This window comes from Miscanthus floridulus, chromosome 10 (genome assembly GCF_019320115.1).
Source record: "Miscanthus floridulus cultivar M001 chromosome 10, ASM1932011v1, whole genome shotgun sequence".
Lineage (NCBI taxonomy): Eukaryota > Viridiplantae > Streptophyta > Magnoliopsida > Poales > Poaceae > Miscanthus > Miscanthus floridulus.
Window position 1 is genome coordinate 34,405,213 of NC_089589.1, and position 24,308 is coordinate 34,429,520.

Consider the following 24,308-nt stretch of genomic DNA (forward strand, 5'->3'; position numbering starts at 1 on the left):
CATATTTTTCTGCAGCTAGACTTATTTCGTAAGATGTTATTGATTCAGAAACGACAACATGTTGTTCGGCTTTGATAGCCGAACATTCTCTTATTCAAAACCAATTCCTTCTTTGTCAATTGTGCCAACCGACAAAGCTTCTTTCCTTAAATTCATGGCCGATGACGCAAATTTGATTGGCCTCTTGTTAGTAATCCCAAAATGGGTACAAAGCATGTCAGAACTTTTGTCCATATATTTAGCTAATGTTCGCTGAAAGTCTACAACTGCATTTTAAGTTCGGTGAGATTGGATTGAGAATAGCTTGCTGAACTCTCATTAATTTGGCTTGAGTTACTAGTAGTATATGAAGTCGAATCATGAGTATTAGCATTTACCACCTTTTATTGATTCGGCTTGAGTTAGGAGCAACATATGAAGATGAATTGTGAGTATTACCATTTGCATACCTTGCTGAATTTTTGTTAATTTGTCTCGAATTAGGAATAACATAAGAAGCCGAATCATGAGTAAGAACAATTTCATGTGGTGCCAAAAATTGAGACTAATTGGTTAAATAGTTAGTATCATCATGGACAATTCTCTTGTTCATCGACATGTTTTGTGAACAAATCACATATTGTGAATTTGCAACCTATGAATAAGGATATGTATGTTGTATGTTGCTAGCAACATTAAAACTCAAAGAATTCAAAGTTGACATTGGCTCTTGACCAGAATATCCAGAATTATGATGTGTATGATGAAGACCATTAACAACATGAACAGCAGCCAAGGCAACATATCTATTATCATAATGACTAACAACACCAACATGAGAATTCATGGAACTTGCAAAATAACAATTAGAATCATATGATGTATTTGCAAACTATACCTCAGGGTAGTTGTAGTAGTATTGTGGTATAACATCTTGGTACTCCATGATCAATAATTCAACCACCTTGCTGAGTTTTACAATAGCAACATGTTGCACACCAATATGGACGATCACAAGGCGTCAAAACCATATGCGATCGGCCTTTTGGGCCAGATGCAACGGTGATGGTGAACACAAGAGGATACATCAATCAAGAATATGGCTAGGGAAGAAAGATTCAGCTACAAAGTTGAGCTGAAGCAATCGATCTCTAGTAGTCGCCAAAAAGTATGTTGATGTAAAGATTGGTCACAGGTATACCACAACTGCTAGATCGCACGGGTCACAAATGGACCGAGGCAGCACAATTGTGCGACTCGAGTTTCATCCTAGAATGCCCTAGGGCAGCAATGCAAGTATCACACTTACATGGTGAAGAATGGTGAGGTTATAAGCAAACCAGCAAAGGGTAAGCAAATCGTGCTTGCTTGAGAAAGAATGACTAGTTTCCGAACGAACTAGCAAAGGTATTGTCGAAGCTCTCGCCCAAGAGAGACCCCATCGAGGCAAGGACGTCGTCTGGTTGCCCTAGGTCAGCCGGCAAGCCTACGACGCCATCCTTGGTCGTCGGATCAAGCGATGAATAACAACATGGGCTGGAAGAGATTAGGGCAAAGAGAAATAGGAGTAGATTGGTTTTTAGTCGATTGTGTGTGTTGGGAAGCTCAATCGGTTGTACCCCTTATATTTATAAGGAGGGGTGGTCTTATATCTCATAAGGGGTAACAAACTCTTGCAAAATGTGTCAAATATAATTTAGATCCAATATGCCCTATCAAAACCGGCCTAGTTCCATAATCGGGCTACCTGATTTTTGTGGGTCTAGGGCAAAAATCTTCCAAAAAACATAATTAATCCATTTGAACTCCAAATAAGTTGATCCATATATGTTTTTTTAAGTTGATCCATATATGTTTTTTTATTAGCTCGATGGGAGTAATGCAATGGTGAAATCCATTCTTCAAATTGGAGAAGTTGGAAATCTGGCCTGGCTGGTTCTTGGAAGCGACCACGCTGGTTTCTCCTCAGTCAACCTCCCGAAAACCTTTTTCTTCATCCGCACTCCAAATGGGAAGATCCACATATGCTTTGATCATTTCGATGATGGGAACATGATAGTGGAGTCTGTTATGCACTTTGGCCAATTGTAGTTGTCAATATCTGGTTATCGTGAATTGGAGAGGGGGTAGGCCGCATGCATGACTTAAAGACATTCCAACAAATTAACAAATTGAAAGCACATTTACAAGGATTTTTTTCTCAGTTTACAAATAAATTTAGAAGAATCATGCTCAACTGAATTCGCATTCGTTCACGGAGATAGCGTCAATATGAATTGGCAACTCCGCTGAAGAATGTTGCACTCCTTCATGAGTCAAGTAATTGATACGGAGTAGTAAATATCTTGTGCTGCTCTTTTCAGGATCATCCTCGTCTTTTGTTCCTCCATTGGAATTCAAAACCAAAAAGCACGGAGGAAGATGAAGCAAATGAAGGCCCAAGGTTCAATTTTGTAGCTGATTGCCTTATCAGAATGGTCATTAGAGCTCAGGAAAATAATCTCTTTGCTAGTTTAGTCGATAACATCATTCCCAGGGGGGTGGCTGTTTTGCAATATGCAGATGACACCATTATATGCCTCAAAACATGATCTTGATGGGGCTAGAAATATGAAAATGCTATTATATTTGTTTGAAATGCTTTCTGGCCTGAAAATCAACTTTAATAAAAGTGAGATCTTGATGATTAATGATGAGGAAGAATGGGGTAAGCTGTATGCTCAGATTTTTAACTGTCAACTGGGCATTTTTCCTGTCAAATACCTGGGAGTCCCAGTGAGCCCTAGTAGATTACATTTGGTGGATTGGTTACCTTTGATTGAAAAATGTAATAAGAGACTTGATGTATGGAAAGGGGGAAACATGACTATGGCTCGGAGGACCACTCTTATATGTTCCAGTCTTAATAACTCTCCTATTTATCATGTGTCTATTTTCTTGTTACCTAAAACCACACTTAAAGAGATTGATAAGCTTAGAAGGACTTTTTTTCTGGCAAGGGGGTGGAACCAAGAGGAAATATCATTTAGTGAGATGGATTAAGCTATGTAAAAGTAAAAAGAGAGGAGGGGTTGGCATTAAAAACATTGAAAAAATGAACATCAGTCTGTTGAGTAAGTGGTGGTGGAAACTAGAACATGAAGAGGGTTTGTGGCAGGATATAGTTAAATACAAGTACTTCTCTAGAGATGATATTCATACTGTTTCCCACAAGTTAGGTGATTCACCTATCTGGACAGATTTGTTAAAAGTTAAGCCCATTTACCTACAGGGCAGATGTGTTAAGATAGAGGATGGAGCTCTTGTTAGGTTCTGGGAAGATGCTCGGTTGTCTGATAATCTTCTTTGCACCTTAATTCCAGTGCTTTACACTCTATGTGAGCAGAAAGGAGTTACTGTGGCTGATGTAAAATCTGGGAGGTCCATGATCACTTTTAGAAGATGGTTACATGCAAATTTGCAAACCATTTGGGATATGATCTGGACCAAGGTTCAGGAGTTTCAATTATCTGATATTCCAGAGAAAATTAGATGGAGATTCAGCAAAAAGGGAACCTTTTCTGTGAAATCTGTGTATGAGGCCTTGACCGAAGCTGAGTCTGGAAGGCATTTTAAGCACATTTGGAAGGGGAAGATCCCCGCCAAACTGAAACTCTTTATGTGGTTGTTGAAAAATGATGCGCTGCTGACTAAAGACAATATGATAAAAAGAAACTGGAAGGGTAGTCCTAAATGTTATTTTTGTAACCATAATGAATCCTGTTAGATTGATCTCTAATCCCAAACTGGGCCCAACGGCCCAGTTGGGCCTTTGATCCGCGCCCTGATCGGGGCGCCCAACCCACTATGGATGGAGGGCCCCTGTCACACTGCGCAATAAATAGAGGTGGGTACCGGCGGCTCTAGGTACGAGGTTCGCCTGAGCCGAGCTCCCCACCGAAATCCCTAATCCGATCTAGAGGGTGCGCAGCCAGTGACGGGAAGCCACCAGCCGCGCCGCCACCGGACTGCGTCATCGGACTCCACTGCCTTCACCGCCCATCACCGTCACCGTCCTCACCGACCGTCGCTGCCCGTGCGTAGACTTCACCAACGAACGAGATGGCGGCTTCTGGACCCTCTGTGGTGTCAGGTTTGACAACTCGTTCTATCTACTGTTATTGCACTAGTAGATGTTCTAGGACACACGGTTTTATTCAATAGCAAGTAGGCATGCTAGTTCTATGCCTAGAGATCCTACTTTAGGGTCTAACAATGGTACCAGAGCCTAACTAGGTGTAGATCTAGCTTATCGGAACCCTCTATCTAGATGTAGATCATGTTAGGGGTAAGAAAGAGATCAGATCCGTCTAGATCTGGGAAGAGAAGAGGGTCAGCCGAACCCTAACCTGCGAATCAAACTCGGGGAAGAAGAACAGTGAATGAAACCCTAACCCTAACCAAACCCTAATCTCGATCCTAACCCCAACCCTAAATCGGATAGATCCGAGAAGAGAAGAAAGGAAAATCAAAGAAAAGAAAAGGGGAAGGGGAAGAGACCTACCTCACCGCCGCACCATGCTGCGGCCTCGTCGGCGCGCGGGTGGGTGCTCGGGCTAAGGGCGCCGCGGCCAGTCCGCTCGACGGCGGCGCGCTCACCCACTGAGGAGCACGCGCGCTGGCGAGAGGGCCGGCAACGGCGCCATCATCGTCACCGAGATAGAGGAGGAGGAGAAGTGGCCGGGTCAGATCTAGGGTTTTGGAGGGGATCAAAGCACCATCGCCTAGACCGCTCGACGGCGGCGTGCTCACCCACTGGGGAGCGCGCACGCCGGCGAGGGGACCGACGACGGCTCCATCTTCGCGCTTGCTTTCACTCTAGTGCTCGCGGCTGCTGCGCTGAGGAGAGAATGGAGCGAGGCGAAGAGAGAGAGAGAGAGAGAGAGAGCAGCAGAGAATGGGTTAGGATTTCCCCAGGGTCGCCGCGGCGTCGGCTTTTATTTCGAGCGAAACGCGCGCGTGGCCATCGGATTAAGATGCACGGCGTAGATCGATCGGGCCAACGATCGGCCCAGGCGAGCGACCACGGCCACGCCGCTTTGCCGGCCCAGGCCCAGGTTGCGGCCTAGGTGCGAGCAGCGTGAGTGCAAGGGAGCGAGGCCGGGCCGATTTCTTGGTCGTGCCAAAGGAACAGTGTTGATTTGAGTCCATTTTTTTTGTTTTCCAGTAAATGTTTATTTCTGGAAAATGGATAAATGGCTCAAAGAAAATAGAAAAGAAAATTTTCCTGTGGGTAAAATTCATTAAATTGAATTATTTTTCCGCTGCAATGTTAAAGTTAATGATCTTCTAATTAAATTCAAACCAACGGGAGAATTTAATTTGAAGAGTAGTCAATTTTAATCAATAAATTATAATATTGTTATTTTTCTGACCAACGTAGATAATAGCAATATTATAAGGTTTAATCATAAGTTTTCCGTGCATTAATTCTATTTCTGCCCAACGGTGATGTAGAATTAGTGTATAAGAACAGTTGCATGTTTTAATTTTGACCAACATTGGAATCAAGGCATGCAATTGTTGTTATTATTCATATTCTCACTCTATATGAATTGTGTTTTCAGGCAGATACAACTTGATGGGTTGTATTAAAGAGATCCCCACTCTCAAAGGTGACAACTACACGAAGTGGAAGGAAAAGATTGACCTGGCCTTTATCTTGGCTGAGGTGGACTGGGTAGTTACCTCACCGTGTTCCACTGAGCCTGTGGCACCGGTGAGGGCGACAAACGAGGCTGATGCCGCTTGGGCAACTAGAGAGAGGGATTTTGCATCCCAAAAGATGTCCTATGACCTTGAGTATAGGAAGTGGGTCACTGCCAACAAAAAATGTTTGGCTGTGATAAAGAACACGATTGAGCCTGCAATTGTGGGCTCAATCCCAGAGTGTGACATGGTCACCGAGTACCTCGATAGAAAAAAGAGTCAGTTCACTGGCTCTTCAAAGACATTTGCTACCCAGCTGATAAAGCAACTAGTGATAGAGAGGTACTCTAGAAATGGTGGCATAAGAGAGCACATACTAAGGATGAGCAATTTGGCATCCAAGCTAAAACCAATGGATCTGACTCTCAAGGAAGAGTTCCTTATCCATCTGATTTTTGCTTCCTTGCCAAAGGAATTTAACACTTTTATTGTCAACTACAACATATAGCCCGAGAAGTGGGACTTATAGAGGCTCATGGCTATGTGTGTGCAAGAGGAGAGAATGAAAGCTATCAATAGTGGCACTATCAATTATGTGAAAGACAACAAGAAAAAGAATACTAATGCTAACTCCTCCTCAAAGTCAAAGGGAAAGGGTCCCATGCTGCATCAGCCTCAACAGAACAAATTCACAGTAGAGAAAGACCAGTGTCTCTATTGCAAGAAGACATGACATTATAAGAAAGATTGTACTGATTACTTAAAGATTATCATGGCAAAGAAAGGTGAGAACATTATTACGTTCATAAATGAATCCCTATATGTACAGTATTCGAAATCTACTTGGTGGATTGACTCAGATGCAACTATTCATGTTGCTAATTCCTTACAGGGATTCCGTTCGACGAGGACTACGCAAAGAAGAGAAAGACACGTTAAAGTTGCAAATGGAGTCCGAGCAGATGTTGAAGTCGTTGGCGATCTTTCTCTAGAGCTTGTTGATGGCTTCACACTTTTACTTAGAGATGTACTTTATGTTCCCTCTTTATAGAGAAACTTGATTAGTGTTTCATGCTTGGACAATGATGGATATAATTGCCATTTTGGAAATGGTAAATGTAAGATAACATTTAATAATGCATGTGTTGGTCTTGCTATCTTACAAAATGAGCTTTATTTGTTATCACTACATGATGATGAGAATGTTGCGTGCGACAATAAGAATGTATCCTCGTTTGCGGATGTAAACAGAAAACAAAAGAGAGCTCACGATGCGTTGTTGAAATTATGGCACTGTCGTTTAGGCCATATTTCGGGGGGGGATAGAAAGACTAGTTAAGAATGATATTCTTCCTTCATTAGAGTTCTCAGATTTAGAACAATGCAGAGAATGCATAAAAGGAAAGTATGTAAAGAAAATTAAGAAAGATGCCAAACAAAGCGCAGAAATTTTACATATTATTCACACAGGCATAAGTGGTCTATTTCCTATAAAGAGTGTGGATGGTTATGATTCGTTCATAACATTCACAGATGATTACTCCCATTATGGCTACATTTATCCAATCAAAGAAAGAACAGAAGCATTGGATAAATTTAAGATATTTAAGGCAGAAGTTGAAAACCAACACAATTTAAAGATTAAGATAGTCAAGTCTGACCGTGGGGGGAGTACTACGGTCAGCATACCCCATATGGCCAAGTTCCTGGACCTTTTGCAAGGTTCTTACAGGAGAATGGCATAGTAGCCCAGTATTCTACACCGGGCGAACCTCAGCAGAATGGAGTAGCTAAAAGACACAATCGTACCCTGATGGATATGGTGCGCAGTATGATAAGTTACTCCACCTTACCGTTGAGCCTATGGATGGATGCGTTAAAACCCGCCATTCATATTCTCAATAGAGTACTAAGTAAGTCGGTGCCCAAAACACCATATGAGTTGTGGACAGAAAGAGTACCCTCATTAAACCACTTACGTGTGTGGGGGAGTCCTGCTAAGGCTAAAGTATTTAACCCAAACATTGGGAAGTTAGATCCCAAAACAGTAAGTTGTCATTTCATTGGATACCCAGAAAAGTCAAAAGGTTTTCGTTTCTACTGTCCCGATAGACATACAAAGTTTGTGGAAACGAGACACGCTGTCTTCTTAGAGGATGAAATGATGAGGGGGAGCATGGTAGCTCGAGAAACTGACCTTGAAGAGAAGCGGGTGTATGCGCCCACTCAGATGATTCATGAGCCATTTTTCTCACTACCTGCTGTCGCTGCACTGATAGGGCAAGATACTGTGGTGCCAGCACCTGTTGTTATTCCGCCTGTGACAACAATGAATGATGATGAGGAACATGTTCTTCAGGATCCTGTAGAACCTATTGCCACACATGAGGGGGAGCAACAATAGCCTCAAACAGAAGATGTGCCAAATGTGGTGGCCCCTAGAAGGTCTCAAAGAGTTAGAAAATCAGCTATTCCTGCTGACTATGAAGTATACAACACTGAGAAATTTCAAATGGAGGTTGATCCCACCTCATTTGAAGAAGCCATGAGAAGTGATCATTCATCAAGTGGCTTGAGGCCATGGAAGATGAAATAAAATCTATGAATGCCAATAAAGTTTGGGACTTGGAAATAATTCCTAAAGGAGCCAAAACAGTAGGCTATAAATGGGTCTACAAAATAAAACTTGACTCTCAAGGGAATATAGAGAGATATAAAGCGCGACTTGTGGCAAAAGGCTTTACGCAAAGAGAAGAGATTGATTACAATGAGACTTTTTTCTCCAGTCTCATGTAAGGACTCCTTCAGAATCATAATGGTATTAGTGGCACATTACGATTTAGAATTACATCAGATGGATGTAAAGACGACATTTCTCAACGGGGACTTGGAGGAAAATGTTTACATGGCACAACCGAAAGGTTTTGTCATGGAAGGAAAAGAACGAATGGGATGTCGCCTAAAGAAATCCATTTATGGATTAAAACAAGCTTAAAGACAGTGGTACTTAAAGTTTGATCAGACAATAAAGAATTTTGAGTTTAAAGAGAATGTTGAGAACAATTGTGTCTATGCAAAGTTTAAGAATGGGAAGTTTATCTTCCTTGTCCTATATGTGGATGATATTTTACTTGCTAGTAGTAAGGTCAGTCTACTACTAGAGACAAAGAAGTTTTTGTCCTCAAAATTTGATATGAAAGATCTTGGTGAAGCTTCGTTCGTTCTAGGGATCGAGATTCACCGAGATAGAAGTAAAGGTGTATTAGGACTGTCACAAAAGGCATACATAGAAAAGATCTTAAAGAAATTCAGTATGCACAAATATAGCCCCTCACCTGCTCCTATAGTCAAGGGCGACAGATATGGGGATTTTCAATTCCCCAGGAATCAGTATGAGATCGATCAAATGAAAATGGTTCCATATGGCTTACAATATGCTAAAGGATGTACGCGCCCTGACTTGGCATTTGTTACCGGGTTACTTGGCAGATTCCAGAGCAATCCTAGAACAGAACACTAAAAATTAGTAAAAAAAAGTCTTGCGTTATTTGCAAGGAACGAAAAACCTCATGATGACGTATAGAAGATCAGATTCACTCTATATAGTGGGATATTCAGATTCTGATTATACGGGAGATGATAGAAAATCAACGTCTGGATATGTATTCACTCTCATAGGGGAGCTATTTCATGGAAAAGCTCAAAGCAAACTGTCACTACATCGTCCACAATGTGTGCCGAGTTTGTAGCGTGTTATGAGGCAACGGGGCAGGTGAACTAGCTAAAGAAGTTCATACCCTGTTTGAAGGTGGTTGAGGACATCTATAGACCACTTAAGTTATACTGCTATAATAATCCGGCAGTACAGTATGCTCACAATAATAAGTCAAGTGGTGCTGCCAAACATATTGACATAAAGTATTATGTTGTGAAAGATAAAGTCTGGGATCATGTCATAAGTCTTGAGCATATAAGTACCAAAAAGATGCTCGCGGATCCGCTTACAAAAGGCTTACCACCCAACGTGTTCAGAGAACATGTAGCCGGCATGGGTTTAAGGGAAAGCCTATAATTCCTGGATAAAAGAAGGCCCAAAGTTAAGTATCTATTTCAAAACAAAGTGGTGTGTTGTAGTTGTTAAATCTATCGACAATTGACCGTGACGATGAAACATGCTCTATGCGCCAATTTGTAATGGAATGAACAAAAGTAAATGATATGAAATTGAAAGATGGTAGGAGATTAAGGGAGAGATTGTTAGATTGATCTCTAATCCCAAACTAGGCTCAATGGTCCAGTTGGGCCTTTGATCCACGCCCTGATCGGGGGCGTCCAGCCCACTATTGCTAGAGGGCCCCTGTCACACTGCGCAATAAATAGATGTGGGGCCGGCGGCTCTGGGTACGAGGTTCGCCTGAGCCGAGCTCCCCACCGAAATCCCTAATCCAATCTAGAGGGTGCGCAGCCAGTGACGGGAAGCCACCAGCCGCGTCGCCACCGGACAGCGTCACCGGACTCCACTGCCTTCACCGCCCATCACCGTCACCGTCCTCACCGACCGTCGTTGCCCGTGCGCAGACTTCACCAACGAACGAGATGGCGGCTTTTGGACCCTCTGCGGTGTCAGGTTCGACAACTCGTTCTATCTACTGTTATTGCACTGGTAGATGTTCTAGGATACACGGTTTTATTCAATAGCAAGTAGACATGCTAATTCTATGCATAGAGATCCTGCTTTAGGGTCTAACAAATCCATCAATGATCTATTCTTTTCCTGTTCTGTGGCTAGAGTTGTATGGGCTTGTGTGGCAAAATGTTTAGGGGCAAATGACATTCCTAAGGATATTAAGCACTGCTGGTTATGGTTAGACAGGTGGCTTCCCAAAGGCAGGAAGGTTCATGTCTGGGGGGTGGCGGCCATCTGCTGGGCGATTTGGAAAGCAAGGAACAAAGCTTGTTTTGATAAAAAAAACTGATTAAAAATCCACTAGAAATCATCTGTCACGCTTGGGCCTTAATGAAATTCTGGACAGGGTTGTTTGCAGCGATGGACAGGGACACTTTGGAGGAAGGCATTAATACGATGGTGAATATTGCGGTAGGTCTGTAGGCGTCCAAGCGCAGCAGGTCATCCCGAGCCACTGATGATCAGATGACAGGCGACGATGATGCTCCTGCATGACCTCTGTTCGCTGGCTTCTGGTTGTCTGAGTAGGAGTAGTCGTCTGGAGATGAAGTCTCGTTTTGCTGAATATTTAGGCATCCCTCTGCTGTGATGTTTTCAGTTCTGTAATAATGGCTGTTCTGTTTTTCCTAGCTTGGCTTGGTTTCGGAGGTCTAGACTGTTTCTTAGTTTGGTGATGTTCGCGGTTCGCTTTTGCTTAGGCTAAGAAGGTCTTAGCGTTTCGATAGTCTTTCGGTTAGCTTGGTTGGATGATAGTCTTGGGTATACTCTTGCGTTGAAGGTCAAGCGCTGTCTGTTATGTTTCCTTCTTCTTGGAAACTCTAAACTCTGCTTGTATTTCCGTTCCGTTCTTAATCGAATGGGAATGGGGAACATCCCCGTGTTGAAAAAATGAAGGCCCAAGGGCTAAGGCCCACGAGGCCACAGCCGACGTCCTTGTAATAAGTTGTAATGGCTCTGGAATTCAGTATTATTATGCAGCCAATATTTCCAGTGTGCAGACGCGCAATATCGCAAAGGCGAAACAAGGTAGGCACACAAATCCATCCATTGATCCAGGCACTGATGTAGCAGTAAGCAACAAAGAGTGGATACTGATGACTGTTGAGCGTACACACGCATGCAATTGAAATGGAATACAACGAAATATATCACTATCGGAATCCTCAAATTTGTTGAGTGTTTTTATGTTTCCGAGTGTATTCTCTCGGGCACTCGGCGAACAAGTTCTTTGCCGAGTGGTATGCTAAAAACACTCGGCAAAGAAATAAAATCTTTTTCTGGAAACGAAGGAGAAGAAAAAAAAATGAAAAAAAACTTTGCCGAGTGCTCGGATCAAGAACACTCAGCAAACAAATTTTACTATAAATCCGCCGCGCGCCCTCTCTCCAAATCCGCCTCGTGCCCCCCAAATCCGCCGTGCACCCCGCCCCCAAATCCGCCGCGCGCCCCGCCCCTCCTCTCTCCAAATCCGCCGCGCGCCCCGCCTCCCTCTCTCCGTGCGTGGTGGCGGCGGTCTTCTCCTAAGTGCGCCGCGGCCCTCCTCTCCCGGCGCGGCGGCGCCCTCCCCCTCCCTCTTCCGGCGCGGCGGCGCCCTGCCCCCTCCCTCTCCTGGAGCGGCGGCGCCCTGCCCTCCTCTCCCGGCGCGGCGGCGCCCTCCCCCTCCCTCTTCCGGCGCGGCGGCGCCCTACCCTCTCCCTCTCCCAGCGCCCCCTCGCCGGATCCGGCGCCCCCTCCTTTCCTGGTGGCGTCGCAGTGCGGATCCGGCACCCCCTCCTTCCCTCTTCCCCGTCGGTGTGGCGGCGCAGATCCGGCGCGGATGCTCCTTCCCTCCTTCCCCAGCGGCGTGGCGGCGTGGATCCGGCGCGGATGCTCCTTCCCTCCTTCCCCGGCGGCACGCCGCCGGGGATCCGGCGGCCCCTCCTTCCCCGGCGGCGTCCACACGACCAAGCACGCATGCGAGCCCGAGGACCTGAGATCCAGAGCAGCCGGCCAGCCATGCGTTGCTATGTCGGGGCGGAGGGGGCAGGCGTGGTGTGCCGGCGGTCTTGGCGTGGCGGTGGCGACGGCATAAGCGGTGGTGGTGGCCGGCGGAGAAGGGTGCTTGTTTTTTTTATTTTTTTTCAAAAAATGTCCATGCTTTTCTTCTAGTGCTGCTTGAGAGAAAGGAGTGTCTTGAAGATACCAGCAAGAACGCCGACGACGGAGAGCAGCGCAGCGATGGTTCTGTAGTTTTTGTAAATAAACTTGTATAGCTTGATCCACACCCACCTCTTAATCTTGTAGTCCTCGATCTCTCGCATCAGGTGGGCGTAGAGTGGGCCACCACTTATGCTCTTGACAAGGTCCTTGAAGAAGTCGAGTATCTCCTTGTTGGTGAGCTGACCTTGCAGGAGACCCTTTGAGCGCAGGGCGTGCACGTCCTCCTCGCGGTCCATCAGCATAGCAAGGACGACGAGGTAGGCGCTGACTGCACGATTCTCAGCATAGCCTTGGACATCGGTGCTAGAAGAGGCTGCATATGTGGGAGCAGCGCATAGCTCAAAGGCCGCCATGTTGATGAGCCAGCATAGCCTTATCTCATCTAGCAGCAGTGGGGCCACGAAGAGCTCGGCTCCCAAGAGTGTTTTCTTGATGCCCATGTCAATGAGCCTCGTCGTCTTGCTGGCTTTGAGCTTGATGCCGATCTCTGCGAGCTCGATGGCACTGGTAGTCTTGGACATTGGCCTGATGGTTCCACTTCCATCAGATGGCGGCACTACTACTGAACCATGGCTGCCGTAGCCTGCAGTAGCAACAACACACAGTCGATCGTCGTTAATAATCCGAGAATAAAATGAAAAACAAAAACCCCCCTTTAATTTTGCTGTCCAACAATGTTATTTACCAGAGAATTTTAGCTACAGTACGATAATGATGATAAGAGATGTTGCTACCTACTACCTATTTTGTAGGATCGGAGAAGGCCAAGGAGATGTGGCGGCTCGCTGCCAGGTAATCTGCTATCGTCAGGTCCCCTGCGGACTTGGAGCGTGCGCGCCATCTTAGCAACGAACTCCTTCATGGTTACTTCTTGTTGCTGGTATCGTGCGAGGGTCTGGATCACCACCCAGGGGAGCTGGTTCTCCAGCAGCATCATGTCACGGTCGATAGCAGCTTTGTTGGAGTCTAGATAACATGCCAACAGCTTGGGCATACTGCCGTCGTCGCGGCTGTTGGTACGCATTTGCATATACTCCAGCAAGAAGCAACCGTCGAGGAGCATGTTAAACTTGAGAGAAGAGTCGTCATCCTTGGCTTTATTTCTATATGCTACCAGGAAGTCGTCGGTGCGTTGGCAGAGCCTGCGGACATCTCCAACCGCGGAGCAGAAGTGCTTGAACATGTCGTCAACCGAGCCGAAGATGGTGCCCGATCTGAAGTGGTGTGTAGCCACGTTCTTCACCGTGTTCAGCGTGTCTAGATCCAGAGTCACGCCTGCATATGGGCCGATGGGCATGAGTACCGGGTCACCGTACCGTTGGCGGAAACGGGACAGGGCCAGAGGGAATGTGTGCATCTTCCTTTCCATGTTGCCGAAATCACCATCAAACTCTTGTATCTGCCGCGACACCAAAGCAGAATCCCATCTCTCCATTGGTTTTTCTGTGACGACGTGGGCAGTGTAATAATCTACTGGTTGATGTGAGCGCCGGGGCAGCTGCAGCCTTGGGGACGCTTCATGTTCAGGGCGGCCAGAATCCTCTGATCCTTCTTCAGAGGCGGTCTGGTTATTGTAATAATCCTGTTGTTCAGAGACGGCCTTTGGAGGAGACGGCAGCTGCAGCCTTTTCCCGCGGCAGGAGCTTGATGGCGAAATCACCATCGGCACTGCAAATGTCTGTTCTGCACTTCTGCTGCTGCCTATAGTTAGATAACGATTCAAATATGCCCTGTGCTAGTTAGATAACGATCCATAGTACGTGATATATATAAAAAGAAAAGGATAAACGTAACAGTTAGGGATCAAATTAAAGGGAAAGGTTTGCAAATTAGTGTGGCCCATGGTCTTCATTCATCATGCCAAATTTCTATGGCAGTGTGAATGTCGCTGTGGTGTTTTGGGGAAATTAATTTGACTCACAAGAAATGTGACAAGTTCTTTGATGAAGTGAAAACAAAAACTCTTCTTCAGTCTTATTGTTCAGACGGACATAATGCTTCCGCTTTTGGGCATTCTTACAAAAGGAGACATGCATTGCTTCAGTGCGCACATGAAAGCTAGTTTGTTTGTGATATCATAGGCTACATCATATAAATAACGTGGACTGACGTCTTGTCTTACGAAAGTTGGAAACAATTTTTTCCGTTGTCTAAAAGAATGCGGGCCCAACAGGATTCATTGGAGTTCTACATCGAGAATTTACATTAAAATAACGCAAAGTAACCATTTAAAGTTGCATCTCCTCAGTGCCTTCCAAGCTGAAGTCATCGCGTGCATGTTCGGCGTACAGGCAGCGGCAAATTTGGGTATCACATCATATTACGGATGCGGTGCAGGCTAAACATGCTCTTTACACTGGGGAGTATGCAGGCTCGGCAGTAGGCAGTCTGGTGGAGGAACTGCAATTCTTGGTGAATGCAAATTTTAGTTCTTTCGTTCGCTTGTCAATTCCTAGAGAATGTAATAGGGTTGCTCATGAGTTACCAGCTGTTGGGTGTAAATGTGTGGAAGGTTCTGAGACATCGGTGTCTTCATTACCGGAACACATAAATGTAATCGTCGCTGATGAACGATCAGCTGTTGAGTAATGCCAAGAAAACCAATTCAAAAAAGAAAATTACCCCAATTCTATCATTATAAAATATAATACTAGTAAACTTCTAAATTTGTATCCAAAGACTCTAGTCTGTGTGGGAGCACAGGTTCTTGGACTAGTATTGCTAACTCAAAAAATGACCTCATGATCTAGTGTCACGTTTATATTAGTCAAGATCCAATCTTTTTTATTTTCATATCTATATATAGGACAAGATATAATCATGATGTTGCCATAAACAGCATCTTAATGTATTCGTATTTTACTAGATCTATTTGGAGACGAAACACAATGCTATTATTTAATCCTGGATCCACGTAGATGTCCCCAATATTAACAAGAGACTATGAAAATTAAATGCTCCTTTAAAAGGGTTAGGAATTTTCCTTTCGTACCTAAGAAGGTCAGTGATACTGAAAAAAGATGACCTAGCTAAGCGCACTAGGAAAGACAATGAGAGCTCTTGCTTTATCACAAGAACGAGACAATTAAGCATATGTTTTCTCAAGTTTTGATTCACTCATGCAATATGGGCTATTGTACATGTAGTGTATCGAACATGTTTGAAAGTTGAATAATAGGGGGTTTAAGTAAGGGCATCAAGTCGTTACTCCAATTGATAGTGGGTGCCAATTTGTTGGTTGCTTTGATTACTTAAGAACAATATAATTTTTTTAAAGAAAATGTGTTTCTTCTCCCTGGTAGGTTACCTTCTCAACTATGCATGGGTTTCGTACCTAGGCTATAGTATAAAGGTTGGCTTCTCAGGGTTTAGTTGTGGTAGTTTGTTTGTAATTAGCGCAGGTGGCCATGGAGTGTTATTCCAGGCACATAGGTTGTGATCTATCAGCAGGTCGATTGCTACTAGTGTGTCCATGCATGCTCTATGTAAACTTCGTATAGGCTGTGTGCATCCTAAAATGCATAGCACTTTCAAGCAGTGTTACCCTAAATGGTAAATGATGGGTTGCTTGTTGTTTAGCTATTATTCGGTTTAAAGGGCCTCTTAAACGGATAAAACGACCATTTAAATAGGATAAATGGTCAATTAAACAGAAACAGTGTACCACTGTTTAATGTTTAAACTGTACGTGTGTAAACGTAGCTGTTTAGGCAAACAATGCTTTCAAGGTAGGCCTGTTCGCTTAGAGGAATTTGGATGGTTTGGAGGAATGCTGGAGGAATTTGTGAGATAAAAACACTGTTCCAGATGAAAAAAAGAAGCGGATCAAACCGGATTAAAGGACACGCGAACGGTGCCGTGTGGTCTTCAAGCATAATAAAAGATTCCTTCATAAAAAATGACTTATTTATATTACATTGACAGCGAGAATCTCAATATCTACTAGCATAATCTTTCAAAGATTCTGATAGAGACATACGGTGTGCACTGAAAGGGGTGAGTGTGCTCGTGTAGCGAGCATCTTAGCCTATGTTTCATATAAAAAGAAAACATAACGGAAAGACAACAACTAGCAGAAGAAATAAGTTAGTTAGAGCTTCATATAGTCACAGAAGGATAAATCATGTATAAATATTTGACCAATGGTTTTATATTTTCGTTTCACCGATTTAACTAAATATTCATATCCTATATATGTCTATGTGCCGCTGGACTTGAAGGAAAAGGAAGCAAGCAAGCCAAAATAGGAGATGTTGAATGAAGAAGAAATAAGCACCCTCCCTACGGCTGAGCCCTGCATATAATAGCTGCATGCAAGATATCTTTTTTCCAGCTTCGCACATCTAATTGATCGAGACAAGTATATAGCTAGGAGGCGATTGACATACCACTATACCTTTGCCCTACTCGAAAGAAACATCAGCGAATTTAATCACAACAGTAATATATATAATACCCAAAATGGGCCCAAAATAAGGTAAAGAGTGAGACATTTTAACTTTTTAGACATATGTATATCTGAGTGCATTACAAAAGCTATGTACTTAAAAGATCAAAACATCTTATAATTTGGACCGAAGAGAATATATACGAAACCACACGAAAATAAAATGAGAGATCGAAATAAGGGGAGATCGAGTATGCACCTTGATATTCGCAAGTCGGCGTGGCTAGCGCAGAAGCTCCTTTGATCCCGGGTGGAGGGGGGAGCATACCAGAGCCCTCTATTTATACACTGTAGGGCCCTTCTAAATACACACATACATATACCTTATCTCTATAAGCACCTTTGAAAGACTAAGACTGGAGTGATCGAGTAGATCTCGAGATCGATGAAGTCACCACAGGCGTCGCTCCTCGCCGTTGATGGACACATCGCCTACCATTAAAAAAACAGCATTGTTAAATCCTAGAATAAATACAGAAAATATGAGCACACACATCAAGTCGAGGACTACAACCCAAATGAGCATGTTTCACCACAAGAAACTCATAGCTGACAAGTCACTTTTTGAAAACAAAAACCCAAACAAACAAGTACTAATTAAAAAAAATGTGGCCTTCCACCCAACATCGAGATTGATGCCAGAATAAATTGATGCCCACATGGTGAGAAACCGCCATCACTTCTGTTATGCCAGAGCGATGAGCATCTACACTACGGTACGTGTATATAGCTAGTATTAAGAAAAAAAACGAAAGCTAGTGTCAGTATCGAGCTCCGCCCGTCTCACTTTTGGGTCTTCATTCTCTCTGTTCCTTTGCTCCTCATCAATATTTTAAACCTTACGTACACAGAATCCTTTTGTTGCGCGCCTCTCTAATTTTCTACAGTATAGCACCCGCAAGTTGTAATGTTGGTAGTGACGCTTAATTAAACCATCTCTTTAATCTAGGCACCACTCTAATAGCAAGCTTAGTGTCAGTATCGAGCTCCGCCCGTCTCACTTTTGGGTCTTCATTCTCTCTGTTCCTTTGCTCCTCATCAATATTTTAAACCTTACGTACACAGAATCCTTTTGTTGCGCGCCTCTCTAATTTTCTACAGTATAGCACCCGCAAGTTGTAATGTTGGTAGTGACGCTTAATTAAACCATCTCTTTAATCTAGGCACCACTCTAAAAGCAAGCTTAGTGTCAGTATCAAGCTCCGCCCGTCTCACTTTTGGGTCTTCATTCTCTCTGTTCCTTTGCTCCTCATCAATATTTTAAACCTTACGTACACAGAATCCTTTTGTTGCGCGCCTCTCTAATTTTCTACAGTATAACACCCGCAAGTTGTAATGTTGGTAGTGACGCTTAATTAAACCATCTCTTTAATCTAGGCACCACTCTAAAAGCAAGCTTAGTGTCAGTATCGAGCTCCGCCCGTCTCACTTTTGGGTCTTCATTCTCTCTCTCTCTCTTCCTTTGCTCCTCATCAATATTTTAAACCTTTACGTACATAGAATCCTTTTGTTGCGCGCCTCCCTAATTTTCTACTAGCATAGCACCCGCAAGTTGTAATATTGGTAGTGACGCTTAATTAAACCATCTCTTTAATCTAGGCACCACTCTAAAAGCAAGGTTAATAATCAAGCTAGATGCTTGTAGTTGTGTCATTGTCACATGTCATTGTTACGGCTTACTTAACGCCTGCTCATATAGTAGTATGTACTATACCTAGTCCACCTCATTCTCTCACAAAATATATCAGCTCACTGTAAGTTTATATAGCTCACTGTAAGTTTATATAGCCCACCTATGTTCTCTCTTCTCTCATCTTTCCTCCACATGAACACAAATTCGATATAGCATTGGTCTACTGTTCGCTTACATATATGCTTGTTCTATGCATTACATACGTTAATTAGGATTACTTGCTCTATGCATACGAGGTGCAAGCCTAAGTCCTAGGTCCCAGCAGTGCCATACCCTAACATTCGGGTATAATAACTAAAATCGAGGCTGAATACTGATGGAATGGAGTAGCTCTATATTAGGCCCTGTTTGGATCAACCCCTATCTAAACTTTAGCTAGCTAATTTGACTAGTTAAAGTTTAGCTGGTGGATCCAAACATGATCTTAATTAGGTTAGCATGTATCCTTGTATTGTGCTACGTACATATATCATAATTGATTCCACGCCAGTGCCGTTCAATATACGAGTATGCTAACATAAATTTGGAGCTAGCTAGCATTAGCATTAGATCCAAGAAAATGCATGCATGTGACACCAAGGGCAACCGGCAAGAACTGATCCGAGCTCGTTTCTTATTTGAGTGGGAAATAATAAATAATTTCGGTGGATTAGCATATCCGTACACTTTGCTTGGCGTGAAGTGGAATTTCTAGGTTGAGTTTATATGCATGTAGCAAGTTGGGCAGTAGATCACGTGAAACCACATGCTGCTGCACAGGGTGGCGTGGCGTGGCACGAGGATTTGGATACGACGCTCGAGCTTTTGAGTCTCTTGAGGTTTTTTTTTCGATAATTACGAGGAGCCACTTGAGGTAGATATAAAATGTTTGTTTATTTGGCTGCCCGGCCGTAGAGTCTCCCTAGTCTCTCTATTTATTCATGGTTATTACGGAGTACTAACAAAGCCGAGGAACGTTGCTAGATTTGTAAAAAAATATTAGCAACATTTGTATCTCTAAATAAATTTATTATGAAAATAAATTCAACGATTAATCTAATAATATTAATTATATACCATAAATATTAATATTTTTTATATATATTTATAGTCAAAGTTGTTTCTCGACGAGTGAAAAAGACAGTTATTTAAGGATTAAGGGACAGCATTAAGAAAAAATTAAAAACGAAGGGTAGTGTCAGTGTCGAGTTCTGCTCGTCTCACTTTTTGGGCTTCATTCTTTCTCTTCCTTTGCTCCTCATCAACATTTTAAACACTAGAAGAATACCCGCGTGTTGTTGTGGGGATTTCAGATAATTTAAAAAGAAATAAAACTATTTATATATGAATGAAACTATCTTAAATTAATTTTGGTGAATGGTTTGACACATCGATGTGGACAGCTAAGGTCCTGTTTGGTTGGGTTTTTGGCTGTGGCTTTTACCCCAAAAGCCAAAAGTTCAACCAAAGGGCCTAAAAACCATAGCTGTTTTTGCCCAAAAACAGCTTTCATTGTAGTACAAATCCGAAAGCACCTCACCCCCTGCTTTCACTTGCTTTTGAACCCAAAATTACCCACCCGTTACGAAAGCAAATTGTTTTTTCCTTCTATTTCTGTTCGCGACTCGTGACGGAAGGCGCCGCTTCCCCGTAGGACCACCGCCGCGGGCATCACGACCAGCGATCCGACGGCGCATCCAGCCCTCCGACGAGCGTGGAAGCTCAGGCCGCCGCCCTCCGGAAGGCGCGCCGCCTCCTCCTCCATGGCCGGCTCCAAAGAAGACAGCGTCTGGCGCACCTCATCCTCCTCCTCCATGTCCGGCGCACCTCCTCCTCCATGGCCGGCGGCAGGCGCACCTCCTCCTTCTCCTTCCTCCATGGATCCAGCGCACTTCCTCCTCCTCTTGTCCTCCATGGAACCAGCAGCCGGCGTGGGTCGGGATCTCACGGAGCAGAGACAGCGTGGGTCGGGATCTCGCGGAGCAAAGCTTCCCCCGCCTCGGTCCCGACGGCCAGCCCCAGCGGGCGCGGCCTGCCCCTGCAGGAGCGGCGCGGCCTACCCCGACGAGAGTGGCGCGGCCAGCCTCAGCGGGTGCGGCCTGACCCGGCAGGAGCGGCGCGGCCACAGCCAGCGGGAGTAGCATGGCCTGCCCTGGCCGGCACGGCGAGCCCTGGCCGACGGGAGTGGCGCGGCCCAGGCCGATGAGCCCCAACGCGCCGTGCTATGCTCCAGGCTCCTGTCGAGGGGAAGAAGATAATGGAGGTTGTGAGGCTAACAGGCGGGGTCCACTCGTCAATGAGAGAAGATGACAACAGTTTTTTCCAAAAGCCACTGCTGCGCAACCAAACGGCTTTTGGCTTTGCTCACAGCCCACATCTCACAGTAGCTTTTCTAAAAGCCACAACTCACAACCGTTTTTGCAAAAGCTACAGCTCAACCAAACATGGCCTAAATATATGCTAATGGATGAAGAGATAACTATCATAATTACATGTGCTAATTGGTTATAATTGCAAGTTCTAGTAGATTGTTGATGTGGATAGCTTGCATATTGAGATAAATCTCTAGTGGGGTTTAGCTTTATAAGAGTATAGGATAGGATTACGTAGAATCCTTGTGTTGCGCGTGTCCCTAATTTTCTAGTACAATACCCAGAAGTTGTAAGAGCGTCTCCAAGAGTACCAAAAACAGTCTCCTAATTTAGGAATTTTGGTAAGATTGAAAAAACTTATCTCCAACAACTCCTAAACCCCCACCTCCCAATCTTTTGTCACTCGGAAAAAATCACCCCATGCGTGTAAAGTTACACACGCGTATCGTCGCGCCAATCTAGAGGTGGAAGGATGTGGGGAAGAAAAAAAAAAGTAGGACAGGGTTCCTGATGCAAATGTATAAGAGAGAAATAAAGGCCCCGTTTAGTTGAAGCCAAAAACCAAAATTTTTTGCATAGTATCTGTCACATCAAATCTTGCGGCACATGCATGGAGTACTAAATGTAGACGAAAAAAAACTAATTGCACAGTTAGCCGAGAAATCTTGAGACGAATCTTTTAAGCCTAATTAGTCCATAATTGGACAATTTTTGCCAAATAAAAACGAAAGTGCTACAGTAGCCAAAAGCCAAAAAATTTTGGAACTAAACGGGGCCAAAGTATAAAAGTGATTAGTGTGATTTAGAAATAATTTAGAATTCTTAAAGTAAAATTATCTTCTATATATCTTTTAGGCACGAGATTTTAGAAACTGTTGGAGTTATAGCTTTTTTATGTCTCCCAATATATTTTGCAAAGGTTGGAAGACATGTTTTTGGGAGTAATTTTTTTTAGATATTGTTGGAGATGCTCTAATGTTGGTAGTGATGACACTTAATTAAACCATCTCTCTAATCAAGGCACCACACTCTAAAAGCAAGGTTAATAATCAAGCTAGATGCTAGTAGTTGTATGTTGTCACATGTCATTTTTACGACTTACTTGGCACCCACTCATATAATAGTATTCCTTGTCCACGTGGAGCGGGGTGAAAAACATACAGTGAAGCAGTCCTAAATACCTCCTAAATTTGGAGCTAGCATTAGCATTAGATCCAATAAAATGCATGCATGTGACACGAACGACAACCGGCACGTACCGTGGCAATGATCCGAGCTCGTCTCTGAGTGAGAAATAGTAAAAGTAATAATTGAAGTGGAATTTCTAGGTTGAGTTTAGGTAACAAGTTGGGCAGTAGATCACGTGAAACCCCATGCTGCTGCACTGGGTGGCGTGGCGTGGGTACGAGGATTTGATAGGATCATAGGACGCTCGGGCTTTTGAGTCTCTTGAGTTTTTTTTTCGATAATAACGAGGAGTCACATGAGGTATATAGATATAAAATGGGGCCGTTCGGCTGGTGTAAAAACCAGCCGGAAATCACTGTTCATGGTCGGTTTTTTGCTGTTTACATTCTAATAAATTTCTCTAAATTCATTCAATTTTTTTCAAATTCCTTCCAGCGAACAGAGCCAATATTTGTTTATTTGGCTGCCCGGGCGTAGAGTCTCCCCAGTCTCTCTATTTATTTATGTTATTACTAACAAAGCCGAGGAACGTTGTACCCTTGTACTTTATTTATTTATTTGCCAACATATATACTGCTGTACAAGAATCTGTTTAGATATTATAGACTAAACTTTAGTCGCTTAAACTTTAGACAGGGACCCAAACATGTGAAAACTGAACTAATTTTTAGTTCCCAGCCGGATTAGCCATTTTATTCATTAGTCGGCAAATGTGGATAAATATGGACTAAAAGGTGCACATGAGTATCTGTCAAAAAGCATTTTGCTTTAAGTTCACATGAGCCTCCTGAGTCTCTCTCTCTATATACTTATTTATGTTATTACCAACAAATCCGAGGAACTTTGTACACTTGTACTTTATTTATTTATTTTCCATATATACACTAGGGACTAAACTTTAGCCACTTAAACTTTAGACCTACGTATCCAAACAGGTGAACTTAAAGTGAACTATTTTTAAGTTCCCAATCCAACTAGTTGTTAGTTCATTAGTTGGCAAATGTGGACTAATATGGACTAAAAGGGGTGCATGAGCCTTTGTCAAAAAACCAATTTTCTTTTAGTACATGATTCCAAATAACACTAGACTAAATCTTAGCCACCTAAATTTTAGTTCAAGTAAACTTTAGTCCACCGAAACTTTAGTTCTCGGTGATCCAAACAAGACCTAAAAATCTTGTCATTCTACCTTTGTTCTTAGTCAAGCCTGTTTTCAGAGGTGGACCTCTTAAAATACCCACCTTGAAAATAAAGCCCTATCAGCAAGGCCCATATAACAAACCTAAAACCCCTTCACTTCCACACCCAAGCCACCATTCCCTCTTCTCTATTCCTATTTCTTCCTCCAATCTCCATTCTGTCAATGCCATTACGTCGCCCACCTCTCCTCTCCCCATGGTGAGTGGATCCAACCAGGGTCCTCCGCATCGCGAATTTGTCAAGCACCTCCTCATCACGGATATGGTCAAGCCCCTGCTCGTGGCCGGTCGCATCCACGACCATTGGCCGCCCACCGCTTCCTCTCCCGCGGTGAGCAGATCCGCATGGCCCCATGAGGGAATATTCATATCACTGTCGGTTTTGTTAAAAACCCGGTAGTGATAGGGGCCATTAGTGCCGGTTTTTAGAACCGGCAGTGATTCCATGTATCACTGTCACGATAGGCCTGACAAATCGACAGCTTTATTGTCATGATAGGCCTGACAAACCGACAGCTTTTATTTTTTTGAAATCAGAGTCACGGCCGTATCACTGTCGGTTCTAATCATAAATCGGCAGTGATGAGGAAACATCACTGCCAGGCCATTCCTCAAACCGACAGTGATGGGGTGTAGCAGTTAGGGGTTAAGTAGAATAACTTTTTTCTTTCTTTCGAATTCCTCCGACTAGCTCAACGGTTAAGACCCCATAGCTTAGCCCCCGAGACCCGTGTTCGAGTCCCAGGCGGGCCAAATTTTTTGGTTCAATTTTATAAATTATTAAATGACTTTGGGAAATGGTTCATCACTGTCGGTTGTAAGTCTAAACCGACAGTGATGAAGAAATATTACTACCGGGCCATTCTTTAGACCGGCA

At 43.7% G+C, this 24,308-nt stretch overlaps 1 protein-coding gene across 1 annotated transcript; it reads right to left on the reverse strand.

Moving 5' to 3' along the window:
- Window positions 1–12,498: 12,498 nt before the first annotated feature.
- On the reverse strand, window positions 12,499–14,216 carry LOC136488385 (UPF0481 protein At3g47200-like). The gene is made up of 2 exons (XM_066485337.1): window positions 13,295–14,216; window positions 12,499–13,136 (listed from the first exon to the last, which is right to left on the reverse strand). Exons 1-2 carry the CDS (start codon window positions 14,214–14,216, stop codon window positions 12,499–12,501), a joined length of 1,560 nt encoding a protein of 519 aa, XP_066341434.1.
- Between the last annotated feature and the right edge of the window lie 10,092 nt (window positions 14,217–24,308).